This window comes from Marmota marmota, unplaced genomic scaffold, assembly GCF_001458135.2.
Source record: "Marmota marmota marmota unplaced genomic scaffold, marMar, whole genome shotgun sequence".
Lineage (NCBI taxonomy): Eukaryota > Metazoa > Chordata > Mammalia > Rodentia > Sciuridae > Marmota > Marmota marmota.
Window position 1 is genome coordinate 13,281,435 of NW_026000221.1, and position 27,694 is coordinate 13,309,128.

Below are 27,694 nucleotides of genomic sequence, written 5' to 3' on the forward strand. Positions count from 1 at the left end.
GCCACCACACCCAGTTCTTTTCTGTCTTAAAAAGTATAAACTGTGGCTCTTAGAAAGGTGGATAGATGGCCAACAGTCTTGTCCTGCAAGGGTAAGAATTTCTAAGGATGACCCAACACTTTGATACCAGTGCCTCCTAGATAGCAGCCTCAAGGTGAAATACAAAACCTCCTCCTTGGATTGGGGGTGTAGCTCAGTAATAGAGCATTGCCTAGCTTGTGCACGGCTATGGATTTGATCCCCAGTACTGCAAAACAAAACAAAAAACTACTTTCCAGCATCTACCTACAATAATTACATGACTTATGATTATATGAGTTACTAATGAATTAGGTTTGAAGAATACTGCTTCCTAGTAATCATCACCAGAAGATATTTGTTTACCAACTATGGATTCTTTGTTTTAGAAAGTATCCCTAATCCAGATAGTCAGGCCACATAATGGTGAAGGAAGTTTCTATCTTTTTGAGTTTTGATCAAGCTGAGCACCCATATTGGTAGTGAACATGTTTTGTAAAATAAATTTCAGAAGACCCTTATTCTTAAAAATGTTAATCAAACCTCTGATAAGTGGATGCTAATCCATAATAGGAGGGCATGGGATGAGTGGAGGAATTTTGAATGGGGCAAAGGGGAGGCGAGGAGGGGTCATGGAGATAGTAGGAAAGATGGTGGAATGAGACGGACATCATTACCCTAGGTACATGTATGATTGCACGAATGGTGTGATCCTACTTTGGGTACAACCAGAGAAGTCAAAAAATTTTGCTCCATTTGTATATAATGAATTTAAGAGTGTTCTGCTGTCGTGTATAACTGATTAGAACAAAGAAATAAATTTTATAAAAAATCAAGTCATCTGTGAATAAACGGATTTAATTTTTTTCTTCAAAAAATATCAATCAAACCTAGTATTTAACAAGTATTGATATTGTTTTCTATTCTATAAACTTATGGAGTCCTTTGGGAAAACTGTATCTAAGATAGGTAAACTGTTAACTATCCTTACAGGAATGTTGAATTAACCAAATGTTTTATAACCTTTTGTTTCTTGATGGAAAGATGTTACATGTATCATTATAAAAAATTGTTATAGTAATTGAAGAAGTACCAATAATAGCACTTAAAATAGTAGGCCCTCAGATTTTTAAAAGTTGAAGTGGATTTTCATATGATGAATATCCCAGGCATGAAATACTCTCACTCTAGTTTATATCCATAAGTAAATTACACATTCATTTGGGTTTCGAGAAGACTCCTTTTTTTCACCAAGTACTAATATGTTCTACAATTCTCATTAATTACAGAAAAAAGAAGAATTCGTAAAAACTTTACTAAAGAAGAAGTAAATTACCTTTTATGTGGAGTTAAGAAAATGGGAAATCATTGGAATTCAATTTTGTGGTCTTTCCCCTTTCAGCAAGGACGGACAGCTGTAGACCTTGCTCAAAAATACCACAACCTGATCAAACGCCCCATGTGTACAACTCCTTGATTGGAAGAGACTTTGTCAATTTTTAGTTTAGACTATAGGTATGGTGCCTTGAAAGATAAAATGTTAAATATTATTCTAAATCCCCATGAGGCAGGGAATGTAGAAACAAGTATAAGTTTAATTAAACAGTTTTTGTGATGCTGGAACTCTTCAAATTATTACAATAATTTCTAAAGCAAATACATTTTCACTGTGCATAGTCATATAAAATTCTTCCATAAGGTCAAACATATGTTTAAGAATATGACTTAATTCTTAAGCTCAGAGAACGTGGCTCAGAGGAAAGAAGTTATTGGCTTTTAAACATTATTTCACATTATACTGCAATGAACATTATGTGGACATACGGATTTTGGTATTTTTGCTCAGTGCCAAAGTCCCTCCCTAGAACTCAGAATGTTTTCTCAAGCTGTTCAACTGAGGTTCCCACCCACTAAATCAATGTTTTACATTTTGTTAATTAAAAAAATTGGGAGGGGGGACACTAGGGATTGAACCCAGGGGTTTCTATCACTGAACCATATCCCTAGCCCTTTTTATTTTTTTGAGACAGGGCTTTGTTAAGTTGCCAAAGCAGGCCTTGAACTTTCAATCCTCCTGCCTCAGGAGGGGATTATAGGCATGCAAGTAGCCAAAATGTTTCTTCTAAAAACTAATGATATATTGCTTTGAGTAGTTGGATTTACTTTTGGTGTATGTATTTTTGCTTTAGCTTTTTAAAAGTATCTATTACTTTCCCCTTCTGTCCCTATACATCTTTTAGGCTTTGTGCTAATGGGATAACATGCTGCAGCATAACAGTGCTATGTACCTTAGTTACTGACCATAGGCCATCTGTTTGTAAAATGTGTCCAAAGAGAAGTGTAACCCTAAGAAATGTGGCTTGACTATGACCCTGTGAGGTTTATGAACTGGACACTTCTTGGCATTCTACATGATCAACTCAGATTATAGTTAATGCAGTTTCAATTCTTAATATTATAATTTTATTTTCAAATAATGATTATCTTTATTTGCTAAGGCATAAGCTTATAGTGATGATAGCACCATGAATTGGCTGGGGCAGGCTTCATCATCAGTCCTTTCTGGCCTGTTCTTTGACAGTCCTTAATGATATCATCTACTTTGTTTATGTTGAGAATGGTCAAATGCTCCTTTGAAATCTGCATTTGTTATGTTTGTAGAATCCTCCTACCTGGTGGTATTCCTCCAAGAAAAGAAAAGATATTGTGTAAATTTAATGCTGTTTTCCAACTACTCATATTAGAGTATCACCTAGTGCTGTTTGGCTTAACAGTTTTCAACTCCCATCCTCTGCCTGTGAAAATACAGACACTGCTTACCCTTCTATAATTTCTAACACTTTGCTTGATCTTCCCAGGCTTCCAGGGATGTAATATATTTAATGTTTTTTTATTCCTGATCTTTTGCTTAAAATATATCCAGGTTTGCAGATGATATGCTCATTTGTTGGATGCTATAATTTACTATGCCCATTTTTTTGGCAGAGCCAGGATCACTATCATGTGAAACCCACTTAAGTGGTTGCTCTTCTGTCATCCCATTCACTTGTGATATTTAGCAGTGCCTTGTAAACGGTAGTCTGCTTCCATCAAAACATTGAGAACACTCAGGCCACACCTAACTTTACCCTTGTGCAGTTTTCTTTCCTCCTCTTCCTTCTCCCTGCACCTTCCTCTTTCACATCCCCTACCCCTTTTCTTATGCGCCCCCCCGCCCCAAAGGAAATGAAAGTTTAATTTTGGTGTCAAAGGCTGGATGCCTGAAAAAAAAATTTTTTCCCCTCAGGTGCTGATGACTGAACCCAGGAAGACCTCAGGCATGTTAGCCAAGTACCAAGCGCTCTAATACTGAGCCCATGTCCAGCCCGCTGAAAATATGTTTTTTTAACTCTTAGTAAAACAAACCCAAACATATGGTTCACTGGGGTGAACAGTCTTAATAAGATTTACGAAGGTGGAGGTGAAAAGCAGGATACTTATGAGGATTTGAGAATCTTGTTTAAGGCCGATCTTTCACTGCAGGGATTGATGAAGATTAGGTTAAATTCACGATATAGCAGTTTCAGATTAGTGAGTACAATAAGTACCAAGACGCCACCTTCTAGCATCCAAATTCTGAACTTCAGGTTCCTCATCGGTCAAAGGTAAGTTTTTGTTTTTGGGTTTGTTTTTTTTGTTTGTTTGTTTTTGCGCGGGTAGTTAGTGAGGACTGAATCCAGAGAGTGCTTTGCCGCTGAGCAAAATCCCCAGCCCCTTTTATTTTTTGAGACAGGTTCTCGCTGTCTTTGGGGCCTGAAATTTGCAATCCTGCCTCAGACCCCCGAGTCCCGAGGACTACAGGGGTGGGCCGCCGTGCCTGTAGTAAGATTGGGATAGTGTGTGGCCCTGGCACACTGTGAGGGCTAGCTACGTGGTGCTGTCGAGCATCAGTCTTACGTGGGTTGCCGCGTCAGTCCACGGGGCTCCCTAGCACTAGACAGACCCAGGTAACTGCGAGCCGGGCTGGGTCCTGGGGAGGGCGCTACGCCGCGCCCCTCAGCCAGCAGAGGCCGCCACCGCGTTCTGAGTCCGGGCGGCGCCCGCCTCCCTCCTACCTCCTCCTGCAAGGCTGCCCTAGCAATTGCCTGACTACCGCTACCGCAGCGGCCGCGCGACCCGTAGGAGCCCGCAGACATCGCCTGCCCGGCGGGGCGCGTTGAGCTGAACGGCCCCGGTGGTGGGCGGCGCGGCGCGGGGACGACGGGCGGCCCCGCCAGGGTCCTCACGGGTCCTTGAGGGTCCTCGGCGGGCCCGGGGGAGGGCCCTCTTTGTGGCTGCAGTTGGCAAGATGGCGCCGGTGGGGGTGGAGAAAAAGCTGCTGCTGGGCCCCAACGGGCCCGCGGTGGCTGCTGCCGGCGACCNGCGGGGCGCTGCCCGCGGCCGCCCGGGTGGGCGAGGCGGCGCCTCTCCCACAGGTCCCAGCGTTCCCCTCCTTCCCTGCTGCCTGTCTGCCGCCCGGGAGGGCTCTCTAGGCGCTGGCATGGCAGCTGGAGAATCGCCAAGCCCACCACGCCTGACGGTGGGATGCTGGCCCTTTGGGAGTCCAGAGGGGCTGTGTGGGATGGTCCGCACATTTCCTTTAGTCACTTGGCTGCTAAGTCGACTTGACTTCCTGCGCCCCTAGTCTTCTCTGTTCAAGTTGAGGGTGGAGAGAAGGGAGAGAGTAGTTGAGAAGACTAGATGGAGTAGGCTGGAGAACGAGATGACCTGGGCTCGGAGCTGCCGCAGGAGCCTTCCTCGGTTATTATGAGCAGTGCACAGTCGGATGATTTAGGGAGTCTGCAAGGACAGCAGGCTTTGCAGTCAGTACCCTGGGCTTTCCAGCCATTAGTCCTGCCCTCAATGCTGGGTTACTTGAGTTAGGCCCCTTAACTTATGTGAACTCAGTTTCAGCATACAAGTAAAGGTGATTGGGGTCCTTCGCACAACACACACATTTGTGTAGTGGGACCTGCGGGCTGGGACAGCACAGACAACTCTGATGCTCCACACAAGAACCTCAGTCTAGCAGAAACAGATATGTTGGTGATTGCACTACACCATGCCTATCATGGGCAGATTCTTGTGGGAGCATCAGGCTGCTTGTGCTGTTGAAAGAAATTTGGGCCTGTTCTGAAGGATAAGTGTCAGTATGCAGGACACAAAAATGACAGAAGGGTTTGGGGTTTGGAAACTGTTTAAAATTTCTTGTGGTAAATGCCACTACAGGAAGTTGGGGGCAGATTGTGAAAAGCTGGAAGAGTTAATGCTTCTTGAAGGCTTCTGATTTTTATAACCCTTTTATCTTACTTCCATCTATACTTTCGGGCATCATTTTCTTCATGGTTTCCCCATAGTTTCTGAGGGGACTAAATGGGTTTCAGATGATGTTCATTGTGGTAGGTTAGCAGACTCTTAGAGATTTTCAAAAACCAAGGGTTAAGAGCACTAGATCTGTGTTTTAGAAAGAGAACTTTGGCTGTAGAGTGGAAAGTAACTAAGGATGAGCGGGTACTGAAGTTAGGCTGACTAACTTTTACAATGGTCCAGCTGGGATGTGGAGGACAAAAAGGTAATAATAGCATTGTGGATGGACAGGGAGTCTCATCTGTGGAATGCCTTTCACTCCCTCTATAATTCTATATTATTAAGTCCCAGGAATGCCTAATGATGATTATTGCTAGTGGTTCTACCTGCTGTTTAGAGAGGTGTTTGTTTTTTTGTTTTGTTTTATTTTGTTTTTTCTTTATCTTTTTCTTTTTGGTGTGGGGAGGAGATATCAGATTGTTGGAGATGAAAAAATGGTAATTACTCAGACTGTACCCATTGCTTAGGTCTGTAATTATTTTCTTTAGTTTCTCAGCCTTCCAGAATGCTTTTGAAGGATATGTACTAAAATCAAGTGAGAAAAATAACATCCATTCTTCATGATGGTGAGGCAGGATCAGACTAAAAAAAAAAAAAAAAAAAACATTCAGAGTTCCTAGACTTTGAGGTTAGTTGTGTTTTGAAGATTTCTTGCATTCTTGTGGTAGAAATTTATTTTGTGAGAAACTAGTCCCACCTTTTCCTTTAATTTCTCCAAATGCATGTCTTAGAAAATCTAGCTAAGGCTGATGGACTTGCCTTATGCCTTCCCTTGTGAAGTAAGGAAAACTGCAGTAGAATGTCAATGTGATCTTGGAATTTTCTGCTTTTACCTGCCCCCACCACCAGTCATTCTTAGAGCAAAATCTCCTTTCTTTATGAAAGCAAATGAGACCTCAGCAGTGGTCGGTGCCATTCTTAGTTGTTCCCTGTTGTGTGAATGTCATGACTTTGATATAACATGCCATCCTTGTCCAAAATAAACAGTACATTTTTGTCTTTCTTGCAAACATCATTTGTAGGTGAAGATGGTTCTGGTAAAACAACTCTTATGACTAAACTACAAGGAGCAGAGCATGGCAAAAAAGGAAGAGGCCTAGAGTATCTCTACCTCAGTGTCCATGATGAGGACCGAGATGGTGAGTGAAGCGTTGATCCATAGTAAGGGATACATGCAGGACTCTGACTCCTATGACATGTCAGGGGTTATCAACTTTTCTTTTTGGTTCTTAAGAGAATTAGTAATAAGGGAATAAATGAAATATGTGTCATTCACAGGATTTTGTATAGAGCATGTAAGCAAAATGAAGAATGGGGCCATTCATTGCTCTTCTATTTAGCCTCTATTTAACAGGAGATACTGAAGATAAAGTTTCACATGCATATAAAACTAGTAAGAAAGATTTTTTTAAAGCTTTGGAGTATGCTTGGCGTACTAATCTGGCAGTATTATTGTTTCTCTGCCTAGTTCTAACAGAGAGTCTGTAATTGGTGTTGTTCAGAGTGTATAATTTAATGTACATTCACTCAGGAGGATTTCCTGAATCTCTATGTGACTATTAAGAAATGCTAATTTGTATTTCTTTGGTGGGAGGGAATAAAGGCGCAGGGGTGATAATGTTCTTTAATTCACAATCTCTAAAATGCAGAGCGTAATGGTTTTTACCTACACAGTAGGGTATTTAAAAGCATGTGGTAAACACTATTACAAGGATTAGATATCATTTTAAAATTCTTTTAATTGTGAGATGGGTGGACTAATGATTTTGGTTACAACTAGATAGTAATGCTTCCTTTGTAATCATTTAGATTTTATTTTAGGGTTTGGGGGGTGGGGATTGTTCCAGGGATTAAACCCAGAGATGCTTTATCACTGAGCTATATCCCTAGCCCTTTTTATTTTTTATTTTAAGACAGTATCTCACTAAATTGCTGATACTGGCCTCAAACTTTTGATCCACCTGCCTCAGCCTCCTGAGCTGCTGAGATAACTGGTGTGCTGCACCATTGTACTTGACAGTGTTAGGTTTTTTAGTTTAGTTTTTTTTTTTTTTAATAACTGTAAAATAAGTAATATGGATCCCTAGGTCTTTTTTTGTGTATGTAGGAAAGTTACCTTTGTAGCCTAAAGATGATACATTCTTTCCTAGGTTCTATGGCACTCATCTGTAATCCCATATATTCAGGAGTCTGAGGGAGGAGGATTGAAAGTTTGAGGCCAGTATTGGCCACTTAGTGAGATCTTGTCTCAATAAAATGAAGGCTGGGAAAGTAGCTAGTGGTAGAGTGCCCTTAGGTTCAGTCCCCAGTACCAAATAAGTTCTTTACAGACTTTACCATTTAGGCAGGAAGGATCATGATGTAAAGGTGATTAATTTTATAAGGGAGAACTAATCCTACCACCTCTGGTCCCCCACTTCCTTATTGCTAAATTGAAGTCTGAACCAAGGTTCTTGCCTGCACTATAATTCTGCCATCTCAACTTGGAAATTGTGTTAGTCAGCTTTCTGTTACTGTGACAAAATACATAAGAAAATCAACATAAAGGAAGAAAGATTTATTTGGGCTCATAGTATCTAGAGTTTTCAGTCCATGGTCGCTTGAGCAATTGCTTTTAGGTTGCTCCTGAAGCCTGTGGTGAGACAGCACATCATGGCAGGAAGTGTGTAGCAGAGCCAAGCTGCCCAGCTCAAGGAGGCTAGGAAGCACACAGAATAAGCGGTGGTGGATGACAAAATATACCTTTCAAGGACATTCCCTCAGTGACCTACTTCCTTGAACTAAAGCCCCACCTCTTAAAGGTTACACCAACTACTAATAGTGCCACAGGCTGGCAACCAAGCCTTTAGTATCTGGCCTTTTGGGGGGCATTTCAGATCCAAATGGTAACAAAACCTTACGTTGTATAAACTAATTTTAGTGGTAATTTTAGAACCCCAGGGATTTTTATTCCTGCTCCCCTTTCCTGACTTCCTTTCTCTTGCTGAATATTCCCTGAACGTCTTGAAAGCAGGAGATTGATCTGGTGCCAAGGTCTTTGTTGTCAGATGAACAGGCATCAGGTATCCATCTAGGCCCATTGGAGTTGGTAGCTGTAGTGCTGGGACTTTGGGGCCCACTGAGCCAGGCTTAGAGGACCTCTCATGTCTGTGTTACCTGTTTTGCTTCCTGTTTTTGTAGGTCACCATGGTTATTGTATAGAGATCTTGTGTTTTGGAGTCAGAACTGGTTCCTAAGGTCTCTCCTATAACCAGCAGTAGAGTAACCTTGGGCAACTGACTTAACCACAGTACACTTCAATTTCCTCATGTATAGAATAGGGTTATAGTGCCTATTTTACAGGTTGACAGAATGAAAGGACAAAATGTGGTGTAGATATTCTGTGCATCTTCATAGCCTCTTTTTCAAGATGGCACAAGCACATTTCAGGTCAAAGCATCACGTAACCATATTTACTTGACTTTAAGTACATGGTAACTTCTGTTTCAGATCCCTTTTACCCATTTTGTCCCATTATCCCAGATAAAGAACACTTATTAAAATGTAAATAGAGCAATAAATATACTACTTAGGTTAAGTTTGAAGTAATATGTTTTGAGAGGTCTGTTTTTGTTTTATTTTCTGAGAAAAGTAATAGGTAAATGATTAGAGCTTTTGAAAATAAAACCTGTTTTAATGTACCTGTATTAATTTCACTGAAATATTTGTAGAATTAAAAACTGGAGACTAATGGATTTTGATTACTTTAAAACCTTTTTGTTGACTATCTATCTGTGAGTTCCTATTTGATGAAACAGTTGCCCTTACCCGTGGTTAATTATATATCTTTCAGCCCTGGTCTTTTTTATTATGTGGTGTGACTGGGTTATAAATATACATTTTGCAGGCAGTCACCCAGATAACGAAAATAGTCTCTGACTTGTACCTGGTTTGTGGTGAGACATGACATGTCAAAGGATCTCTGCATCCGGATTGGGAGATCCATCTAATGCTATGTGGGGTGTGTGTGATCTTCATGCACATGGGTGAGTTATGTATAGTGAACAGTACCAAGAGAGGCTGAAAAAAAGAATTGTACTAGCTGGTAGGTAGGCATTCAAACCTGTGGATTTTGGGTACAGAGCAGTATTTTTTTAAGGCATTCACAGAATGTAAACTAAAACCACTAGCTAAAGTGGTAGAACACTTGCATAGCAAGCTCAAGGTCATGGGTTCAATCCCTAGCATAAATAAATATATATTAGAAGCTGGGTATGGTGGTGCACGCCTGTAATGCCCATGGCTCATGAAGCTGAGGCAGGAGGATTGTGAGTTCAAAGGCCAGCCTCAGCAAAAATCGAGGTGCTAGGCAACTCAGTGAGATCCTCTCTCTAAATAAAATACAAAATAGGTCTAGGGATGTGGGTCAGTGGTTGAGTACCCCCGAGTCCAATACCTGGTACCCTCCTCCCACTATATGTGTGTGTGTGTGTGTGTTATATTACTTATATAATATATTACATATTATGTATATTATATATTACTTGTATAATAATATATCTAATATATAATCTATATAATATATATATATATTAGAGTTTAAAAGTAGAGCTAGATTTAGATACCTTATACTGTTGAAATAAAGTCATAAATGTATATTTTTATAGCATATGAATTTATTGATTATACCAAAAAGATAGTTAGTGGAAGATAGATTGTAAGTTTATGTTGGAATTGATGCAAAATTAAGTTATTTTTGATAGTAGAAGTGTCTTTCAAGTTACTTTTATAAAAAAAAAAAGTTACCATGAACGTGGTGGCACATGCCTATAATTCCAGCAGCTCAGGAGGCTGAGTTAGGAAGATCATGAATTCAAGGCCAGCCTCCACAGTTTAGTGAAGTCCGAAGCAACTTACTAGGGCCCTGTCTCAAAAGGGGGGGGGGGGGGCGCTGGGGGGGTAGCTCAGTGGTTAAGCACCCCTGGGTTCAGTCCTCAGTAAAAAAAAAAAAAAAAAGTTACCAAGAAAAATGTGTACAATTTTTTAAAAATATATTATCAGTTTGGAGAATTGTTGTATACAGTTTGATCATCTAAATATGATTTTTGGAACTATATTCTTTTAAATGTCTGTACTCATGCAATTATGCATATAGGTTTTAAAATTTACTATAGAAAACAAAAAATATATATGAAGTAGAGAGACTAATATCATGAACCACAATGTAAATATCACTTGTCTTCAATAATTACCATTCTTAGTCAGTTTTATTTCAAGTATAACCCTTTTCTCCCTTCACTCCATAATGGATTATTTTGAGGCAGATTTTAGACATTGTATCATTTCTTCTATGAATACTTCTAAGAGTGTATCTAAAAGATAAGGATTTTTAGAAAATGTAACCATGTTATTACCACAGGAATATCTGTAATTCCGTAATCTCATCAAGCATCCAGCAATTCATGTCTCAATTTATATCAGTAGTGATTTTATCTTGACATTTAAATACAAAGGACCTGTCTCTTGGTACCCTTCTTGGTATGTGAATGCACCACTAATGTGACTGACACAACAAGGCCTTGTTTAACCACAAGCTCTCAGCATTACTCGCCACCTCACAAGATTGCTGATATCTTAGGACAAAAGATTATTTAGACCATGTCACAGTTGACCACTGAACATTAGATTTTTTTGGTTCTTACTGAAAGCTATTTACCTTTACTCTGCACCTTAGATATTGCTGAAGGCTTTTTAGTTGTGGATACTTTGATATATGATAGTCTTAAATTTTTTTAAAAGTCTAAATAGTTCATTAACCACAAGGACCTAGGATTGCTGTCCACTGAACATTTGCACCTTTTCAGTTAGGTTTGCATTCTGTGTGGAAATCGTGATCTTCCTATATCTGCTCTTCAGATAGCTTGCTCCTCCTGACTGTTGTTGGCTTCATTTCTTTTCTTAGATCACACGCGTTGCAATGTATGGATTCTGGATGGAGATCTGTACCACAAAGGCCTGTTGAAGTTTGCAGTTTCTGCTGAATCTTTGCCAGAGACCCTGGTCATTTTTGTTGCAGACATGTCTAGACCTTGGACTGTGATGGAATCTTTACAGAAGTGGGCTAGTGTTTTGCGTGAACACATTGATAAAATGAAAATTCCACCAGAAGAAATGAGGGAGCTGGAGCGGAAGTGTAAGTAAATTAAAATTTTCTTGGAAAATTCACTAGTCTTTTGGGATGGATGGAACCACCTTTACAGTTGAGAGGTTTCCCTTGCAGTATTTATGTTTTATTTTGCACCATTGATTCCAGAGTTGTTTTTGTAAGTATCAATATCAAGAATACTTTGAAAAAAGCATTCAAAGCAGTCTTTATCTTAAGTGTCAGTTGTTGAATAAGAGGAATGACTCTTTCTTATTATCTTCGTTGATTCTGTTTTAGTGTAAGACATCTTCTCTCATCTCCTAAAACTTCATCAGCGTTGTAGGCCTCCAGGCTTTTATGTCACTGTGTCTGCTGCATTAGCATCAGGATGTGGGGTTCGCTGTGGTCTCTGCAGCTTGAGTCAACAGCCCTGGAATTCCATGAAGGCCCTGTGTACCCTCTTGTTGGCAACTTTAGTGGGAGCCCTGAAAAAGACAGATCTTTCAGCTCCTACCTTACTTCATTTTGGAGCCCAGCAAATGTGGCTTTAGTTAGGAATAAAAAGGTTATCTGGGGGGGGGCAACTAAATGAAAGTCTATTTTAAGGCTTAGGATGTCAGAGTTCTTTTGAGAAAAAAGAACTTTCAAATTAAAGGAAGTTTTTTAGTTTTTTCCTTAATGTGGTTCAGAAGCTTGTTTTTCCTTTCCTTTGCCTCTGTGCAGTTACATCAGCTTCTGTCCTCTTGCCAGGGAAATGGGAGGGGCAGGGACTAGAATTGTGGCAGTAGCAACTGTCTTGGTCAGGACAGGCTTGGCCTAGTCTGGCTTGATTCCACAGGATGACATCACTCCTTTAGTGAATAGATGAGAGCTCTGGAGCATGGCACGTGGGATCATCACACTTACTGGCAGAAGGGTTCAGAAATTTTGATGTGCTTTTCAAATTAAATTCCTGGTGTGTGTCTTCCTGTCCCACACTTCATCTTGCCCTGTTCCACATTAGCTAAAACAAAGAGTTTAGCTTTTTTTCTTTGATTTGTTGCCTGTATTTCCTGGGTCATCCACATGTGTGCTGTAGTGATTGTTATGCAGCTCAGCTTGTCTGTCATCAGCCACTGACCTTTGTAGATAATGTCTCTTTTTCCTCTGAAATAGAAACCCTGAAGACAGGGCTGGGGATGTGGCTGAAGTGGTAGCGCGCTCGCCTGGCATGCGTGCGGCCCGGGTTCGATCCTCAGCACCACATACAAACAAAGATGTTGTGTCCGCCAAAAACTGAAAAATAAATATCAAAAATTCTCTCTCTCTCTCTCTCTCTCTCTCTCTCCTCTCTCTTAAAAAAAAAAAAAAAAATTAAAAAAAAAAGAAACCCTGAAGACAGCTTCTTAGAATAGTTCTGAGGCTGAAGAACTGTTTTCAGTCCGCTGTCCAGTAGCTTTGTACCAGTTCTCTGAACCTGTGTTATTAGTGATAACCTTGTAAAGATTTTTTAAAACAGAGGAAAAGACAGACTGGCCAAGGACACTGCTCTTTCCCGGATAGGGAAAGTACCTGTTCAATATTCGGTACAATTCTAGGTGCTGGGGACATAGCAGTCAAGATACCTATTCTTGGGAAGCTTATTGCATGAGACTGAGTTTGTTTTGTAGGCTTAGTCATTGATGTTTTTGTCAGTGTTAGATTCAGCTGCTTGTGACACAGAACCTGGAATGGTGATGGCGTAAGCAAGACTGAGGTTTATTTTTCTCTCCTGGAAATGAAATCTAGAAGTAGGCAGTTTAGGACTAGGGAACAGCACTGAATTCCGAAGATGGCTCAAGGACCCTGGCTCCATTATGCTTTTTGCTTTGTCATTTGTAGGGTGTGGTTCATTTCCTTCTGACAACTAGAGCTCTAGCCTCCACATCTGTATTCCAGACATCAGGATAGAGAAAGAGGAAGGGCTGATGGGCATATGCCTATTCTCTTTCTCTTTCTCTTTTTTTTTTTTTTTCTTTTGGAACTGGGGATTGAACCCAGGGGTGTTTATCACTGAGCTACATCCCCAGCTATTTGTTTGTTTGTGTGTTTGTTTTTGAGACAGGGCCTCAATAAGTGCTTAGGGCCTTGCTGGCCTTCAACTGGCTACCTTCCTGTCTCAGCCTTCTGAGTTGCTGGGATTACAGGCATGCACCGTGGTGCCCAGGTCTGCTGTCTTTTAAGGAAAGGGAAATGTCTTTATTCTGTATGGCTCTGTGTTCTGAAAATCAGGGTTTTGTGTGGTTATAAAGAGGAAGAGGAGAAAGACACTTGAGAGCAACTAGCAATTGCTGGAACCAAGTCCATGTCTCTTGACTCTGGTTCACCCTCTGAAGGCTTCTGCTTTTACCACCCATGCCTGAGATGTTGGGAATGGTAGCCATGCCTTTGTGCTACATGCTGAAGGGGTGCCTTTGTTGTGCTGAGTTTAGATAATCATTTTAATAAAGTAGCTAGACATATTCTTGTGCAGAGGACTCTTGATTTCCAGATTATTTGGACTCTGAATTGTATTGAACTAGTGAAAGGTTGTGTCGAACTCAGTTTCTAATCCAACCGACCTTCAGTCTTCTGATTTTGGAGAGTTCCTCTGTGGCCAGCCACTCTATTTCAGGGTTAGGGTCTCCAGTGATTCAGTGTCTGTGATAACTGGCTGCAAGAACCAGAACTAGGTGGGAAGCAACTCTCAGAGCTGCCAGAAGGTGGTGCACGTTCGTAGTTTACTCTGTTGCTTACGTAGGCCTGTGGACTCTCAGGTCTGTGGATCTAATGGGGTGATCAGTGGGGTATTAGGGGAAAGATAGGAGTAGGGAAGGTAGAGTACTTTGTGACGCCTTCTTGAACCTACTCTGTCTTCATGCTAATGCATTCCAGTTGGATGGCCCCTGCTATAAAATTATTGGCCATCCCACCAGGCAGAGAGAATTGTTAACACTGCACTATGAATATTCCCGAAGGAAAATGCACATATTATGTTTTGAGTTACACAGTCCTCACTATTTTAATCTTCCCTTTTCGTTTACCTATATGTTGTACACATTTGTTCTGCCTTCCAGTATGCTTTCTAAAATGCTGAGTTATTTTAAAAGATGTCAATTTCCTACTCTTGTTGAAAAACCACAATTTAAGTCTTTCCTTTATAGTATGACTAGGTCTTACCGAGAGATTCCAGGCTGTTCTCACCTCGTGGCGTATCGTATAATACAGCAGAATTTGGGCAGCACCCTGGGTAATGGAGGCACCTGAGCTCTGCCTCGCCTCACTTCCCGCTGTAGCCTAGTTCACCTGTTCCCTGACTCCAGGCTCTGCTCTGCTCACTGACAGGGAAGCCCTGGCCAAGGGCCTTCAGTGATACTTAGACTGTTAAGTCCCTGTATTTTTCGTTTATTTAAAGGTTTGTTTAAATTTTTTTAAAGAGAAAATATGAGAATCTTTGATTTCTTCTGATGTCCTTCAATAATCACCTCAGATTTTTCTTTGTTGTATAAAATGGAGTGAAGATCACTCAACTAGGTTACTTATGTTGAAAATGAATTATATGCATGAACTTAATTAAAGTGAAAATTGTGGATATGAAATATTATCACATCTACACTTGAGCTTAAGCAATTAGCTTTCAGTTTGCCTAGTATTATTTGAAATATGATGAGCTTGCAGATAATTTTAGAAGCTCATGCAAGGATAACCAAAAAGCTCTGTAAATAAAAACTTACTGTTTTAAACATTTCTGTGGGAAAAGAGAAGACCCTGCACCTTTCTCTAGGGCCCTGTGTAGTGTTGTTATTTGCATTTACTTGGCGAATATGTTGTTGATAATAGTAAAATACCTTGTGGTTCTTAAGTCCTGTTGGGCTTGTTAAAAGGGTAGAGCTGCCTGTTGTCTCCTCTGGCTCAAAATAGTTCTAACCATCATGTCTTTGTTATCTGCTTGACATGTGAGCTTTGAAGTGCCCCACATCCACGTGCAGGTCTGTGGGTCTGTGGTCCCTTGGTTTGACTATCCATCAAGCACTTGGCTTAAAGGCCCTCCTTAGCTAGGGTAGTCAATGTGTGCACCAAGAAGCAGATGTGCCTTTGACCCTTTGTTGTGGTAGTCAGGGAGAGGCCATACACATGGCATGTGTGACTCAAGATCTCTAAAATGAGACCGAGTTCACATGAGTGAGAGCAAGGAGGAGATTTGGCTGGTGGTAAGCAGGCTCAGTCTTGTTACTTAGTGCTGACACCCTTCAGCCATGTGGAAACAGCATGCTCTTATGGAATTCAGTAATTTAGTAAGCATTTCTAATAAGGATTCTGGGTTTTATTAGTTGTAATGATTCCCAGTGGTCACCTATGTTGAAGTAGCAGTTCAACTAATTTGGTATTTTGAAAAGTAGGATATTTTAAGAAAAGTGATTCTTTTCATAGTTGGAACTAGAAAAGCCTAAAATAAAAAAGAAAAAAAAACAGAAAAAGAAAAGAACTGTTTAGGAGTTGGTGCAATTGAAGACACCAGAGAAATGTCCTTGCTGCTCAGAAGTTATGAAGCTCAGACTGAAAGTCAGAATTGTCATTTTGCATCACCATTCCCAAATCTCTGATTCTGCAGTCAGATGAAACTGGGAAGGTTGGTGCACACAGCTGCTTGTTTTCTGCCTATTACTACATTTTTCAGTTTTCTACAGTTAATGTGTGTTTTTATTTGTGTGTGTATAATATATATATATATATATATATATTTTTTTTTTTTTTTTCCTTTTTCCTCTGTAGTTGTGAAAGATTTTCAAGACTATATTGAGCCTGAAGAAGGTTGTCAGGGTTCCCCACAGAGAAGAGGGCCTCTGATCTCAGGCTCAGATGAAGAAAATGTTGCCCTGCCTCTAGGTGACAACGTGCTGACTCATAACCTGGGGATCCCAGTGTTGGTGGTGTGCACAAAGGTGCGTCCAGGAATTGTAAGCTTGTCTGGGTTTGGCCAGTGAACAATCACTGTCTCAAAGAAAGATTGAGAGGCTTTGATGAAGTTTCTTCCCTAGGGAGAGTTGAGTTTATTCGGGAACCATTAAGGTTCATTGAATGTTTCAGGATAGAACAAATTGTCACTTAACGTTGTTGCTGGAAATGTGACATCACTTGGTTCACTTTTATTCAGTTAATTTCCACGAAACACTGTAGACTGTATGGGAAACTCAACTAAAAGCAGTTTTCTTAAGGCCATGTTAACCAGTTCATCTGGTCCAAATTGATGGTGAAAAAATAGAACGATGAGGTTGGGATGGAAATTGAGTTCAATTAAAGTGTCTTTTACACAAGAATAAAAAAATAGTTTTAAAAACGTTTGAGGTATCAAAAGTACGATATTCCCATCAGAGCCACCCTGGTTGCGAACAGCAGGGTGTGCCAGTCTTATCCTGTTGAGAGTGGAGCCCTGTGGAGGTGGTACCCAGTGATGTACAGTGGACCTCATGTGACCTTGTTTAATGTTTAGAACAACTGTGAGGTGGTCAGGCATATTGTATATGCACTTTATAGATGAAGAAGCTGAGAGGATGAAAGAGAGAAATCTCCTGTTCCTTTTTACTGTACTCTGATTAATACTTGGACCCTTTGTAATGGCTTTCTTCTTTGGAGCTATGATACTTTATTTCTGCAAAAGGTGCTTTTCCTATTCTCCATGGGGACAGAGAAGCAGAGAGATGACTCTTTTTCTTTTTTCTCCCCTGCAGTGTGATGCAGTGAGCATCCTGGAGAAGGAACATGATTACAGGGACGAGCACTTGGACTTCATCCAGTCGCACCTGCGGAGGTTCTGCCTCCAGTGTATCCTTGGGACCCAGGGACATGGATTCCCACTAAATGGGGCATCTTAGAAATCCCTCCTGAACTCAGAGTAGTCTTCTCCTGGGAGAACTTATGTATATCTTTTTACTAGTTTTATATTTTACTGTATTGGGATTTGAGGCTTATTAACTTGTGCCTATCTTTGGTTACTGTTTGTTTTTAAGGCTGTACATTTCATAGGCTTTCATATTAAGGAGTGATGGTTTTATTATTAAAATAATTGTACCATGCTTAGAAATTTTAGAAATTTTTAGAAATTTTCTTAGACTTTACTTTTGTTCAGGAAGGGACAGTTAATAATCTGGTGTTTTAGGTGCTACAAGTATTTCTCATGTGTTTGTGTTTTGTGCTACCTATGAGAGAGATGCTGTGTCACCAGTCTCTGAAGTCTTGTTTTTGTGAAGAGCCGATAGTTGTTGGTGCCCTACTGTCACATCCTGGAATATGAGGACACAGATGGGTTCTAACTGTCCTGGAAAGGTATGCTTAATGACAAACTTGCTCACTTGTGAGCTTCTGCCTAGGACAGAATCCACACACCTTAACTGGTCGAGGGTGTTCTCTTAGGCCAGCCCCAGAGCCATTAATACTTTGCTTTCTGGGAAACAACCTGAGAGAGCAGGACAACAATGAGGTGTTAAAAAAGCAACTGTGTAGCCTGCTAGCGTCAGCATACTTCATGCTTTTGACTTGGTTCATCTGTTACAATTCTCTTTTTAGTTTTTAAAATTGTAATATATTTTTGATGTTCGTATATTAATCAAAACTGATAAGACTTGTGAGTAGTACGGTAAGGATTGTGCTTGTATGTGATTTTGTCTCTGCTTGCAGTGAATTGGTTTTCCTTAAGCAAATTGATTAGATGGAGCTGCCTTGATTTACACATCAGTGAAGGAGGAGAAAAATCTTGATTTGTTGTATAAGTACATTGTTCATAAAACATACGGTTTCCACTTTACCACGCCTGCCTTAGTAGTGGAAAAGGATGCAGTATTTATGTGAGTTCTTTAAAGGTGATGCTTTTAACCCCTTCTTTTTTCATAGTACATTTGCTATGTATTTTACCCTTTCATATAAAGTGCCTTTTGTCCGTGTCTTGTGCAGGCAGCTTTCTGGCTGCCATGGGGAAAATGCTGGGGCTAGGGCTGGGGCTGGGGCTGGACCTCAGAGGTGGTAGATACACCCATCTTTCCCTCTTCTCTTTCTGGACTATGAGACAGTCTGCCTGAGGGAAGTGAGTGGTGAGGCCAGGGGTGCTGCCTTTCTTCAGTGAGACCAAGTTGCCCAAACATAATCGAGCCATATATGGCACTTATCAACTGGTGAAGTACTGACTGGGGGAGGTAGTTGAAGTATAGGTGATTTCATTTAAGGATCCTGAATGTCTTCTGTTATGGCATCTGGTTCCTCTGCTCGCTGATAAGGGTGATCCTCCCACATCCCTGCCAGTGTAGATTTTGGCCACACTCAGTACTTATTTAATTTCCAGCATTTCACATTTTGGGAGCTACTGGGATTGATTGTCATGCCAGCAACTTGTATACTTGTTTTCCTGAGTTTGTGTCTTTCACTGGAGAACTGTGTTTCTGAACACATAAATAAAGATGAAGCTGTGTTCTCTCTGAGAGGACTTGGGCTAGCAGGTAGATGTTCAGGCTCAGGTGGCCTTTTGACTTAGCAGTTGTTTTCATTCAGCAGTTCTTACTCAGCATCTCCTTGGTGCCCAGGTTCTCTGCTGGGGAAACAGAAATGTATGAAATGTGCTCCCCTCTGTGGGACCGAAAAAGATATAGGAACAGCCAAAGAGGTGAAGAGCAACAGAGAAGGGCAGAGGGAGTGATGCTGGAAGATGAACAGTGTTTCCTCAGTAGATATGAGGGTCAGGGGCAGCCATGAGAGGCTAGAGAGCCAGGTACCCCCAGGAAACTGAATGGGTAACCTCCTGCACATTTGAGGAGAGCCTGATTTAACCTAGACAACAAATATGCTTTTGGAGAATCATCCAGAGCAGTCAGGCAGGTACCAAAGACAGAAGCTCAATAAGTGGAGTTTTGGAATCCTTCAGTACCCAAATCCCATACAATTCTAAGAGGAAGCGGGAGCCTGGTTGGACTTGGGACTGGTCCCAACAGAAAAACATCTTTTGGCTTTTTTTTTTTTTGGTACTGGGGAATTAACCCAGGGAAGGTTTATCACTGAACTACTTTTTATTTTTTATTTTGAGACAAGGTCTTAAAAAATCCCAGCAGCTTAGGAGGCTGAGGCAAGAAGATCTCAAGTTCAAAGCCAGTCTTATAAACTTAGCAAGGAACGACATGTCTCAAAATAAAAGGGGTGGGGATGTAACCCAGTGGTAAAGTGCCTGGGTTCGATATCCTCAGCACCAAAAAATAAGAAAGAAAGAAAAGGCAGTCCTCAGAGAACCCATAGGAGGGAAGACTCCATGCTTTGTCCTCTCTTTTACTCTCTACATTCTTCTTTGTCAAGACAGGGTCCCATTGTGTCCTTGCTCCTATAAGGGCAATTGGGGGAGAGTTCTGAATGCTTCCAATGGGGGCCATATGTGGTCAGTCAGATCTCAGACTGACCTCTTAGGCCTGGGGCCCGTGAGCTCTGTGTGGAGCAGGATCTGCCACGCTGATCTGATGAGGTATACGTGCTGAGGAAGCTGCAAACCATCCCAGCAGCTGCAGACCAGATCTTATGGGATAGGATCTCATCCAGGAATGCTTTCTAACCTATGTGCTCTGTATTTTGTAAGGCAGTCCCAGGAAAAGCAATCCAATCCCTCTTTGCCTTTAGACCTGCAGGTTGGGACAATGAAAAGAAAATAGCTATTTTACATGAAAATTTTACAACCGTGAAGCCAGAAGATGCATATGAGGACTTCATTGTGAAACCTCCTGTGAGAAAGGTACCCACAGCAAACACTTTTAATGGGGAAAGAAACCTAAAAAGATTCAGGTTTTGGGTTGGGGTGTAGTTCAGTGGTAGAATGCTTGCCTGGCATGCGTAAGATCCTTGGTTCCATCCCTAGCACTACAAGGGAAGAAGAAGAAATGGATCTTAATTGTACTGCTCTGAAGAAATAAGTAATCCAGGGACCTTTTTGTTAGTCTTCAGGTGAGGTCTAGTGGTTATGTGGGTGGCTCATTATGGTGGAGCATGAGTAATGGTGCACCTACATAGAGCTAGCTGGCATGTCCCAGTGAGTCCTGATAGTGCTGCTGCCACCTCTGGATTATTGTTGCTAGATCTCCTCTCTGTTGGGATCTGAAGACCCTGATCTGCCAGACTTTAAAAATGCCAGTTGGCCCAATGCTATGGCTAATTTTGGGAGACTGTCTATACCAGGCAAGAAAAATATACCATCTCAGGAATGATCTTCCAGATCCATGTGGAGGCCTGAGCCTAAGACTCCCCTTACAGCATGAATTTTCAGTTGTTTGAGAGTGTTCTTGATCCATGGCCACAAATGTGTTATGTCTCTTCACAGCTGGTCCATGACAAAGAGTTGGCAGCAGAGGATGAGCAGGTGTTCCTGATGAAGCAACAGGTAAGAAGACTGGGAGATTAAAACAGAGGCCCCTCTCATGCTTGGAATGCCAATTCCTTAGGGTAAGGCTGGGGCTGCGTATGAGTGAGAATCACAGAGAACTTGCAGCATTATAGGGATGTGGACCAGGTCTCCTTTTCACCCCCTTTTCTGAGGGTATGGGCAGGTCCAAGGTTTTGATAATTATTTTTCCAACTCTTCCTCTTTTCTATGCCCTGCTTGCTTCCTTAGCTTCAAAACTGGTTGGTTGGAAGCATGTGTGGTGGTGTATGCCTGTAATCCCAGCCACTCAGGAGGCTGAGGCTGGAGGATCACAATGTCATTGCCAACCTTGGCAACTTGGTGAGACCCTGTCTCAAAAATTAAAAAAGGGCTAAGGTGTGGCTCAATGATAGAGCGCCCCTGTCTTAAAGTTCAATCTTCAGGACCACCAAAAATAAATAAATAAAAATTTAAAGCCTGGTTACTTGGATCTTTTTCACTATATACCAAATAGGTTTTTTTGCCAGTAGAATAAAATACAATTTGGTGGTTGTTAATGGCGCCCTCTAGTGGAATACTAAGAGTAAGTTTTTCTCCCAACCCAAGTGCACTCTGCAGGCCTTGGTTAATGGCCAGTTTGTCCCTCTCTTTGCAGTCACTCCTTGCCAAGCAGCCGGCTACGCCCACGAGAGCCTCCGTGAGTACTTTATACCACACAGAGGGTCATGGCCAGTGTCACGGGTATCTTCAGAATTTATACCATTATTTATGAGAGCTTATATTTAGGTGGGCTTTCATTTCATGTTCAGTGGGAATTTGGTCTTTCTAAAGGACCTCTTAGGAGAAACTGAGGCCTAGGAAGGGGCTGAACTAGGAGCAGACTCCCAGTTCTTCACCTAGACTCTGGAAAATTTCTGGCAGAATCAAATCTTCATTTTTGAGATTTGTATTTTTCTGTTATTTTTATGTGTCACCTGGACTGATTTTGGACTTAGGAATCCCCTGCGAGAGGACCTTCTGGCTCTCCAAGGACCCAGGGCCGGGGAGGGCCAGCCAGTGTACCAAGTGCCTCCCCAGGAACGTCAGTAAAGAAGCCGGACCCAAACATCAAAAGTAAGTATTCTGTTTATGGAGAATTGTTTAGTTCTAGGTCTGTAGGAGTGAAGATCTAGGAAAGCTTGGGGCTCTGCTCTCCCTAAAGAAGAGCTTCTTTCCACTTCCTAGAGGGAGGGATTTTTGGATGGCAGCAACCAAGATCTGTTCCTTTGTTGGAATTAGTGACCCATGAACCTTTTTTTCTTTCTTTGTTTTGTAAGACTTCAGGTCCTGCAGATGCTTTCAGAAAGGAATGCAAAATAGAAAGTTACTTTAAAATGTGTATTTTGAGTTTTTTATGTCTCATGTTTATATTATTACTATTTATAAATTGTGAGATTTTTTTTCTCCTTCACTGCTCTTGTCAAGCTAAATTACTTATTAGTTTAAGTAGCTGTTATTTCCAGCAGCTTATTGATACCCAAAGTTATTGGGTAAAACCATCAAAACAAAATCCTTTTTAATTCTTGAATGTTTGATGGGTATTTTCTACTTAGGATATGAGCTTTTTGTGGCAGGCTGGGAGTGTTAAGGGCTTATAAAATTTTGAAAAACACTGCTTTGAGGACAGGGAGATGGTGTGGAGCATGTGTTATCCTATGCTTAGGTAGGAATTATAATGTGTTTCCACCTAGTAATCATGCCAACACATAATTAGCCTCAGCATTAGTGTTGTAAGGACTCGGCGTAAATGAATTTGATCATAGGATGGTGATGGCCACGAATGGCTAATTGCAAGTTGAGAACTACTTTTTTTGTTTTAAGTCATCCAGTTCGTGTGATGCTTTCTTTGCTTACTGTTTCCTTAGATAATGCAGCCAGTGAAGGGGTGTTGGCCAGCTTCTTCAATAGTCTTCTGAGTAAAAAAACAGGCTCTCCTGGAAGTCCTGGTGCTGGTGGAGTGCAGAGCACAACCAAGAAGTCAGGTATAAAGGGGTCCTTGGAGACTGACTCATGGCCCTTATGGCCAAGCTGTACTAGAAGGATGGGAATACATACAGGATTGTGTACCTTCACCTGGCCTGCAGACTCATGGTATTCTGAACAACCACACGTGGAAGTAGATCTACGTTTCATAGTGAGCAGGGTGCTTTCTGTGGGGTTGCCTTATTACCAATAGGTTTCCCGGGCACATTTAAAGTGGGATGTAGCCAGGCGCCGTGGCACACACCTGTAATCCCAGCAGCTTGGGAAGCTGAGGCAGGAGGATCACGAGTTCAAAGCCAGCCTCAGCAATTTAGCAAGGCCTTGAGCAACTTAGTGAGCCCTATCTCTAAAACACAAAAAAGGCTGGGAATGTGGCTCAGTGATTAAGCACCCCTGGGTTCAATTCCTGGTACCAAAAACTAAATTAAATAAATAAATAAAGTGGGATGTATACGTACTTAGGCTCTTAGGTGAGTCGAGGTGCAGCCTGAATTGTACATGTGACTCTATTATAGAAGCTCTCATCACTGGAAATTTTGACCTCGTGTAAACTATTGACGTTTTATTTATTCTGTTTATTTTTCTGTGATACTTTGAAGGATTTTATTCACTCTACTGCTCTTAGTCTTGCCATGGGCTAGAGCCTGTGAACCCTCAGTCTCACTAGAGAGTCATCTCTTCCTCTCTGAACTCTATGGTGGCCCACCCACCTATCCTTCCATATGGGCTAGTGGGCCAAGTTTTTCTTGGAGATCTCTGAAACAAAAGAACCAAGTTCCTTGAGAATCACACATTTTCTCAGAAAGCTGGAGGACATTTCATTTTATTTGTGGTACTAGAGATTAAACTTAGGGTCTTGCACATGCTAAAAGAATATTTTAAAAGGGTCTTTGCTTTACAACAGGTGCTGTAGCACATGCCTGTAATCCCAGAGACTCAGGAGGCTGAGGCTAGAGGATCACAAGTTCAGTGCCAGCCCGGGCAACTTAGTAAGACCCTGTTTCAAAAAATAAAATGGACTGGAGATGTAGCTCAGTGATAGTATCCCTAGGTTCAATCCCTAGTACCCAAAAGTAAAAGAAAAAAGGGGGGGGGGTCTTTGCATTTAATTTTCCGCTGACTTATATTAATACAGTGTTTTCCCTAATTAATGTTTCCAGAGCCCATGAAACCCTTAGGAGATCACTCCATTTCCTGGACAGCCTGGACCTTTGGCAGCTCAAATTTCTTAGAGTCTGGTGGCCTTGGCCATGGCCATGACCATTTTTCACTTATCAGAATTTGGGGTCATTTTCTAGGCCCTGTTAGTGTTTGAAACAGAAAAATGTGAACACCAACTTTGTGCAGGATTGAACTGCCTGGTCTTGGTCTCATCTCATATTGACACATGGTGTTTTCAGGCTGTGCATCTGAGTCAGTCCATAGTGCTGTGATTAGAAAAAACCTGAATACTTATCTGCCCGGGGCAAAGAAAGCAGTTTGCCATATACCTGAAACTCAGATGACCATTTCTAGGAAGATGTTAGTGATGAGTGCTCAGGGGTTGGGTTTGGAAGGTGAGACGGTTTTCAGAAAGGCCCTTGCATTTGGCACAGAGATACCCCTGCTAGAGGCAGCCACATAGTTGGGGGAGCACAGACTTGTGACATTTAGAATTAAAAAGACTGAGTTAGGGTCTGTTTCATGATTCTTGAATAAATGGCTTTCCCATTTTTGTTCACCACAAGTGATTATAGAAGTCTGTATAATTTTAAATGTTTCTTTTTAAAAATCTTTTCCTGTTCTCACTTTGCTGCTTTTTTTTTTCTTTTGCCTTTTTTAAGGACAAAAGACTGTGTTGTCAAATGTTCAGGAAGAACTGGATAGAATGACTCGAAAACCAGACTCCATGGTAACAAACTCTTCAACAGAAAATGAAGCCTGATCCTCCTGAAAAAGTGCACATGTCAAATGACCAAATAACTATGTATATTGATCTGCTAAGACCAGGATTTTTCTGATATGGCACATGCTATCAGTTTTTTGGGGAAGGGGAGATGAACTCTTTAAAAAAAAAAAAAAACTTTATTGGCTTGTCCGAGTGTGAAATGCACATTTAGGAAGATTACGTGGCAGACCCCTTGTTAAGGATAACCCTTGGACTCTCGGGCATGTGGCTCTCGTGGGAAGCGAGCGTAACTGGGCTTCTTGTAGTGCGGAGAAAGGGGGCCCACTTTTCTGTTGGGGTGGAGCAAATGAGACCAGGAAATCATTATCAGATGGTGGTTAGTCTGACCAGTTGCGTGTTAGCAAATTCACTTGTTCTTGGGAAGCAGATTAAGTAGCAGAAAGTCCAGAAAAGAGAAAGATTGAAAGGAGAAATGAGAAACGAGAGACGTGATGGAGGGGAAGCCGGACGTTGAGGGAGGTGGAGGAAGAGAGATGAGCAGTGTTAGTAAATACTGTGTGTTCAGTAGAAGTCAAATAATCATTGTTTAAGAATTAAAATTAGAAGCATTTCCAAACTAAACACTAAGAAAAATGGGATTTAGACTCGTTCTGAATGCATTTAGCTTATGGAGGATACATTAAGTATAGGGGTCCTGAGTCAGGTGGAGCTGACACAGGATTGGGAAGATGTCAGTTGCCCAGGACCCACATGCCTGGCTCAAGCCTTGTCCTTGGGGAGATGTTGGGCTCCATGCATGTGCATCGTGGGGCAGGCAGTCACTGTGGGCTGTGATCAAAGTCAGCAAAATTAGTTTACTTTGAGTTGTGTTTTCTAAATAGCTCCTGCTTTGTTATTGTTTATTTTATTTTATTTTTTTAAACTACCACAGGCTGGCCTACTAGTAGAAAATGGGTAATCAACCTCTCATTCTACCATAATGCAATGTGCTACAGAAAGTTTGGGGGAGGTTTTTAATGTAATTGTACTCTGGTTAATTGGCTTGCACCAATCCCTGCCTTACAGTCTGTGGAAACTTTCATGGAGTTCCACTAATGCAAAAGGTCTTGTCCTAGCTCCCTGGTCTGATCATTGCTATCAGATGGACAAATAAGTGTGAATGTTTTATAGTGAAAACAAAAATTATATAATTTCTTTTGTGTTTTTCATAAAATGTAGCATTTTTTTTTTCTTACGGAAGTGAGTGTTTTAGGTGTCTCCCCAATTAGGGCAGATTCATGCACATTGTCATGTCACATCACCATTCTGGGAATGAATTCTGTGGATTTGAGATGGCACTTTTAATTTTATAAATGACACAGCATTTAAATGCAAACACTACCATGAATTTAATGTATAAAACATTTGTTGTCAAACCAAGGGAAATACCACAGTTCACTTACGTGGCGTTTACTTTTTTATATAAATGTTTGTTGTACTGTGTCTCAGCATAACTTCCCTAATGTCATTACTTTTACATACCAGATTTGATTGACCACTAACATAATACTGGGCATAACTTAATATCCTATGTTATATAACAAAACTCTTAAAATTGTCTTGAATTGCTTTTGTAAAAGGTCTGAACACTGTTAAGGAGAAAGCTGCGTATTCACTTGCCTTTCTGACAAATGAAAAAATGTTTCTTGTGCCAGTTTTGTTGTTGAAATATATTATTTTTTCCTTTTTTTAATTCAGTTTTTTTTTTTTTTTTTTAAACATGTATCGTGGCTTCCAATTACCAGGTTGTCTAGGTGATGGCAGTAAACTGTGGAGTGGTATTTGTGGTGTAGCAACCGGTAGATGCCAAACAGTTCATGGCCACACTAAAGGTGGGGGTCACTTATTCCCTCTGTAGTAGCTGGGAGCAAAATGAATAACCTCAGAAACAAGAAAAAAATTCTTGGAAAGGCACATGCCTAAGAGGGATACAGTGTGAGTATAAATAGTAATGCAAAATTTAATTTTTTTTTTTATCATTTGAACTGATAAGCACTTTTTGTGTCAGTGTAAGATGTAGTAAAGCCTATGAAAATACTAAGGTGCCGGTCTTGTGAAGGAAGGTTTCTTGGAGACCACTTTTATTCTCATGACAAATGGATGTTCCTAGTGTCAGAAGAAACTGATGCGTAGTGTCATGTGCTCAGTGGTTGCCAAAGTCTACCAACTTTGGGGGAGCTTCAGGGTTCTTTTTAGAGGGTGGGAAGGGAGAAGATTTCTGTTATTTGGGGGTTTTCAAGCATTGGAACCAAAGGCCAAATAATAAGCAGCCTTTACTTTTTAAAATAAAATTCATTTTATTTGCAGAATACGCATGTAGATAGACAGTTAAAGACAATTTTATGACTTATTTATACACATTATAGTGGTTACATCTGCTGTTTGTTTTTAAAATGGAAAAATCAAAAATAAGCCCAACCTAGAAGATGTGGCCCAAATAAAGGCCATGAATTGGTCTTTCCTAAAAATGCAACAGGTATGCTGCTAGATTACTTTATTTTGTTTGCACTTTTTTTTAATTGGCATTTTAAAATCAGTATTTAAACTGAAAACATTGTCATGTTTTATTAATTTAATGAATTTGAAAGTGACTGCTCTGTACATCATGACCTTAACAATGTTGATGCTGTAAGTGAAAGTTCACTGTCGTCTATATGCTAAGTTCATTGGTGTTTTTAACTTAAAATAGGACTGCAGATTATCCCCCACCAGCCATAGTCCAGGGGTTGGCTCTATCCGGGTGCAGTATGCAGTCTTGTGGAACCTTACTCTCTAGTGCTGGAAAATAAAAAGATGTCTCTAATTACTGGCTTCAATAAACACGAATCCAGACTGCTTA

At 40.9% G+C, this 27,694-nt stretch overlaps 2 protein-coding genes across 2 annotated transcripts in view; both read left to right on the plus strand.

Annotated features, from left to right (window-relative positions):
• The window catches only part of Terb1 (telomere repeat binding bouquet formation protein 1), a 37,225-nt gene extending 35,247 nt beyond the window's left edge, over positions 1–1,978 (plus strand). Inside the window, exon 17 of the mRNA XM_015488795.2 lies at positions 1,308–1,978. Coding sequence (XP_015344281.1) covers positions 1,308–1,495 — 188 coding nt within the window. The 3' untranslated portion in view covers positions 1,496–1,978. The remainder of the gene's footprint in view (positions 1–1,307) is intronic.
• Positions 1,979–4,181: 2,203 nt separating this feature from the next.
• Dync1li2 (dynein cytoplasmic 1 light intermediate chain 2) lies at positions 4,182–27,694 on the plus strand. Its single transcript, XM_015488468.2, has 12 exons — positions 4,182–4,576; positions 6,359–6,542; positions 11,345–11,575; positions 16,298–16,467; positions 17,254–17,347; positions 18,231–18,366; positions 20,171–20,282; positions 20,865–20,924; positions 21,562–21,603; positions 21,902–22,019; positions 22,811–22,927; positions 24,752–27,694. The coding sequence occupies exons 1-12, from the start codon at positions 4,346–4,348 to the stop codon at positions 24,850–24,852; spliced, it is 1,596 nt and encodes a 531-aa protein (XP_015343954.1). The 5' UTR covers positions 4,182–4,345; the 3' UTR covers positions 24,853–27,694.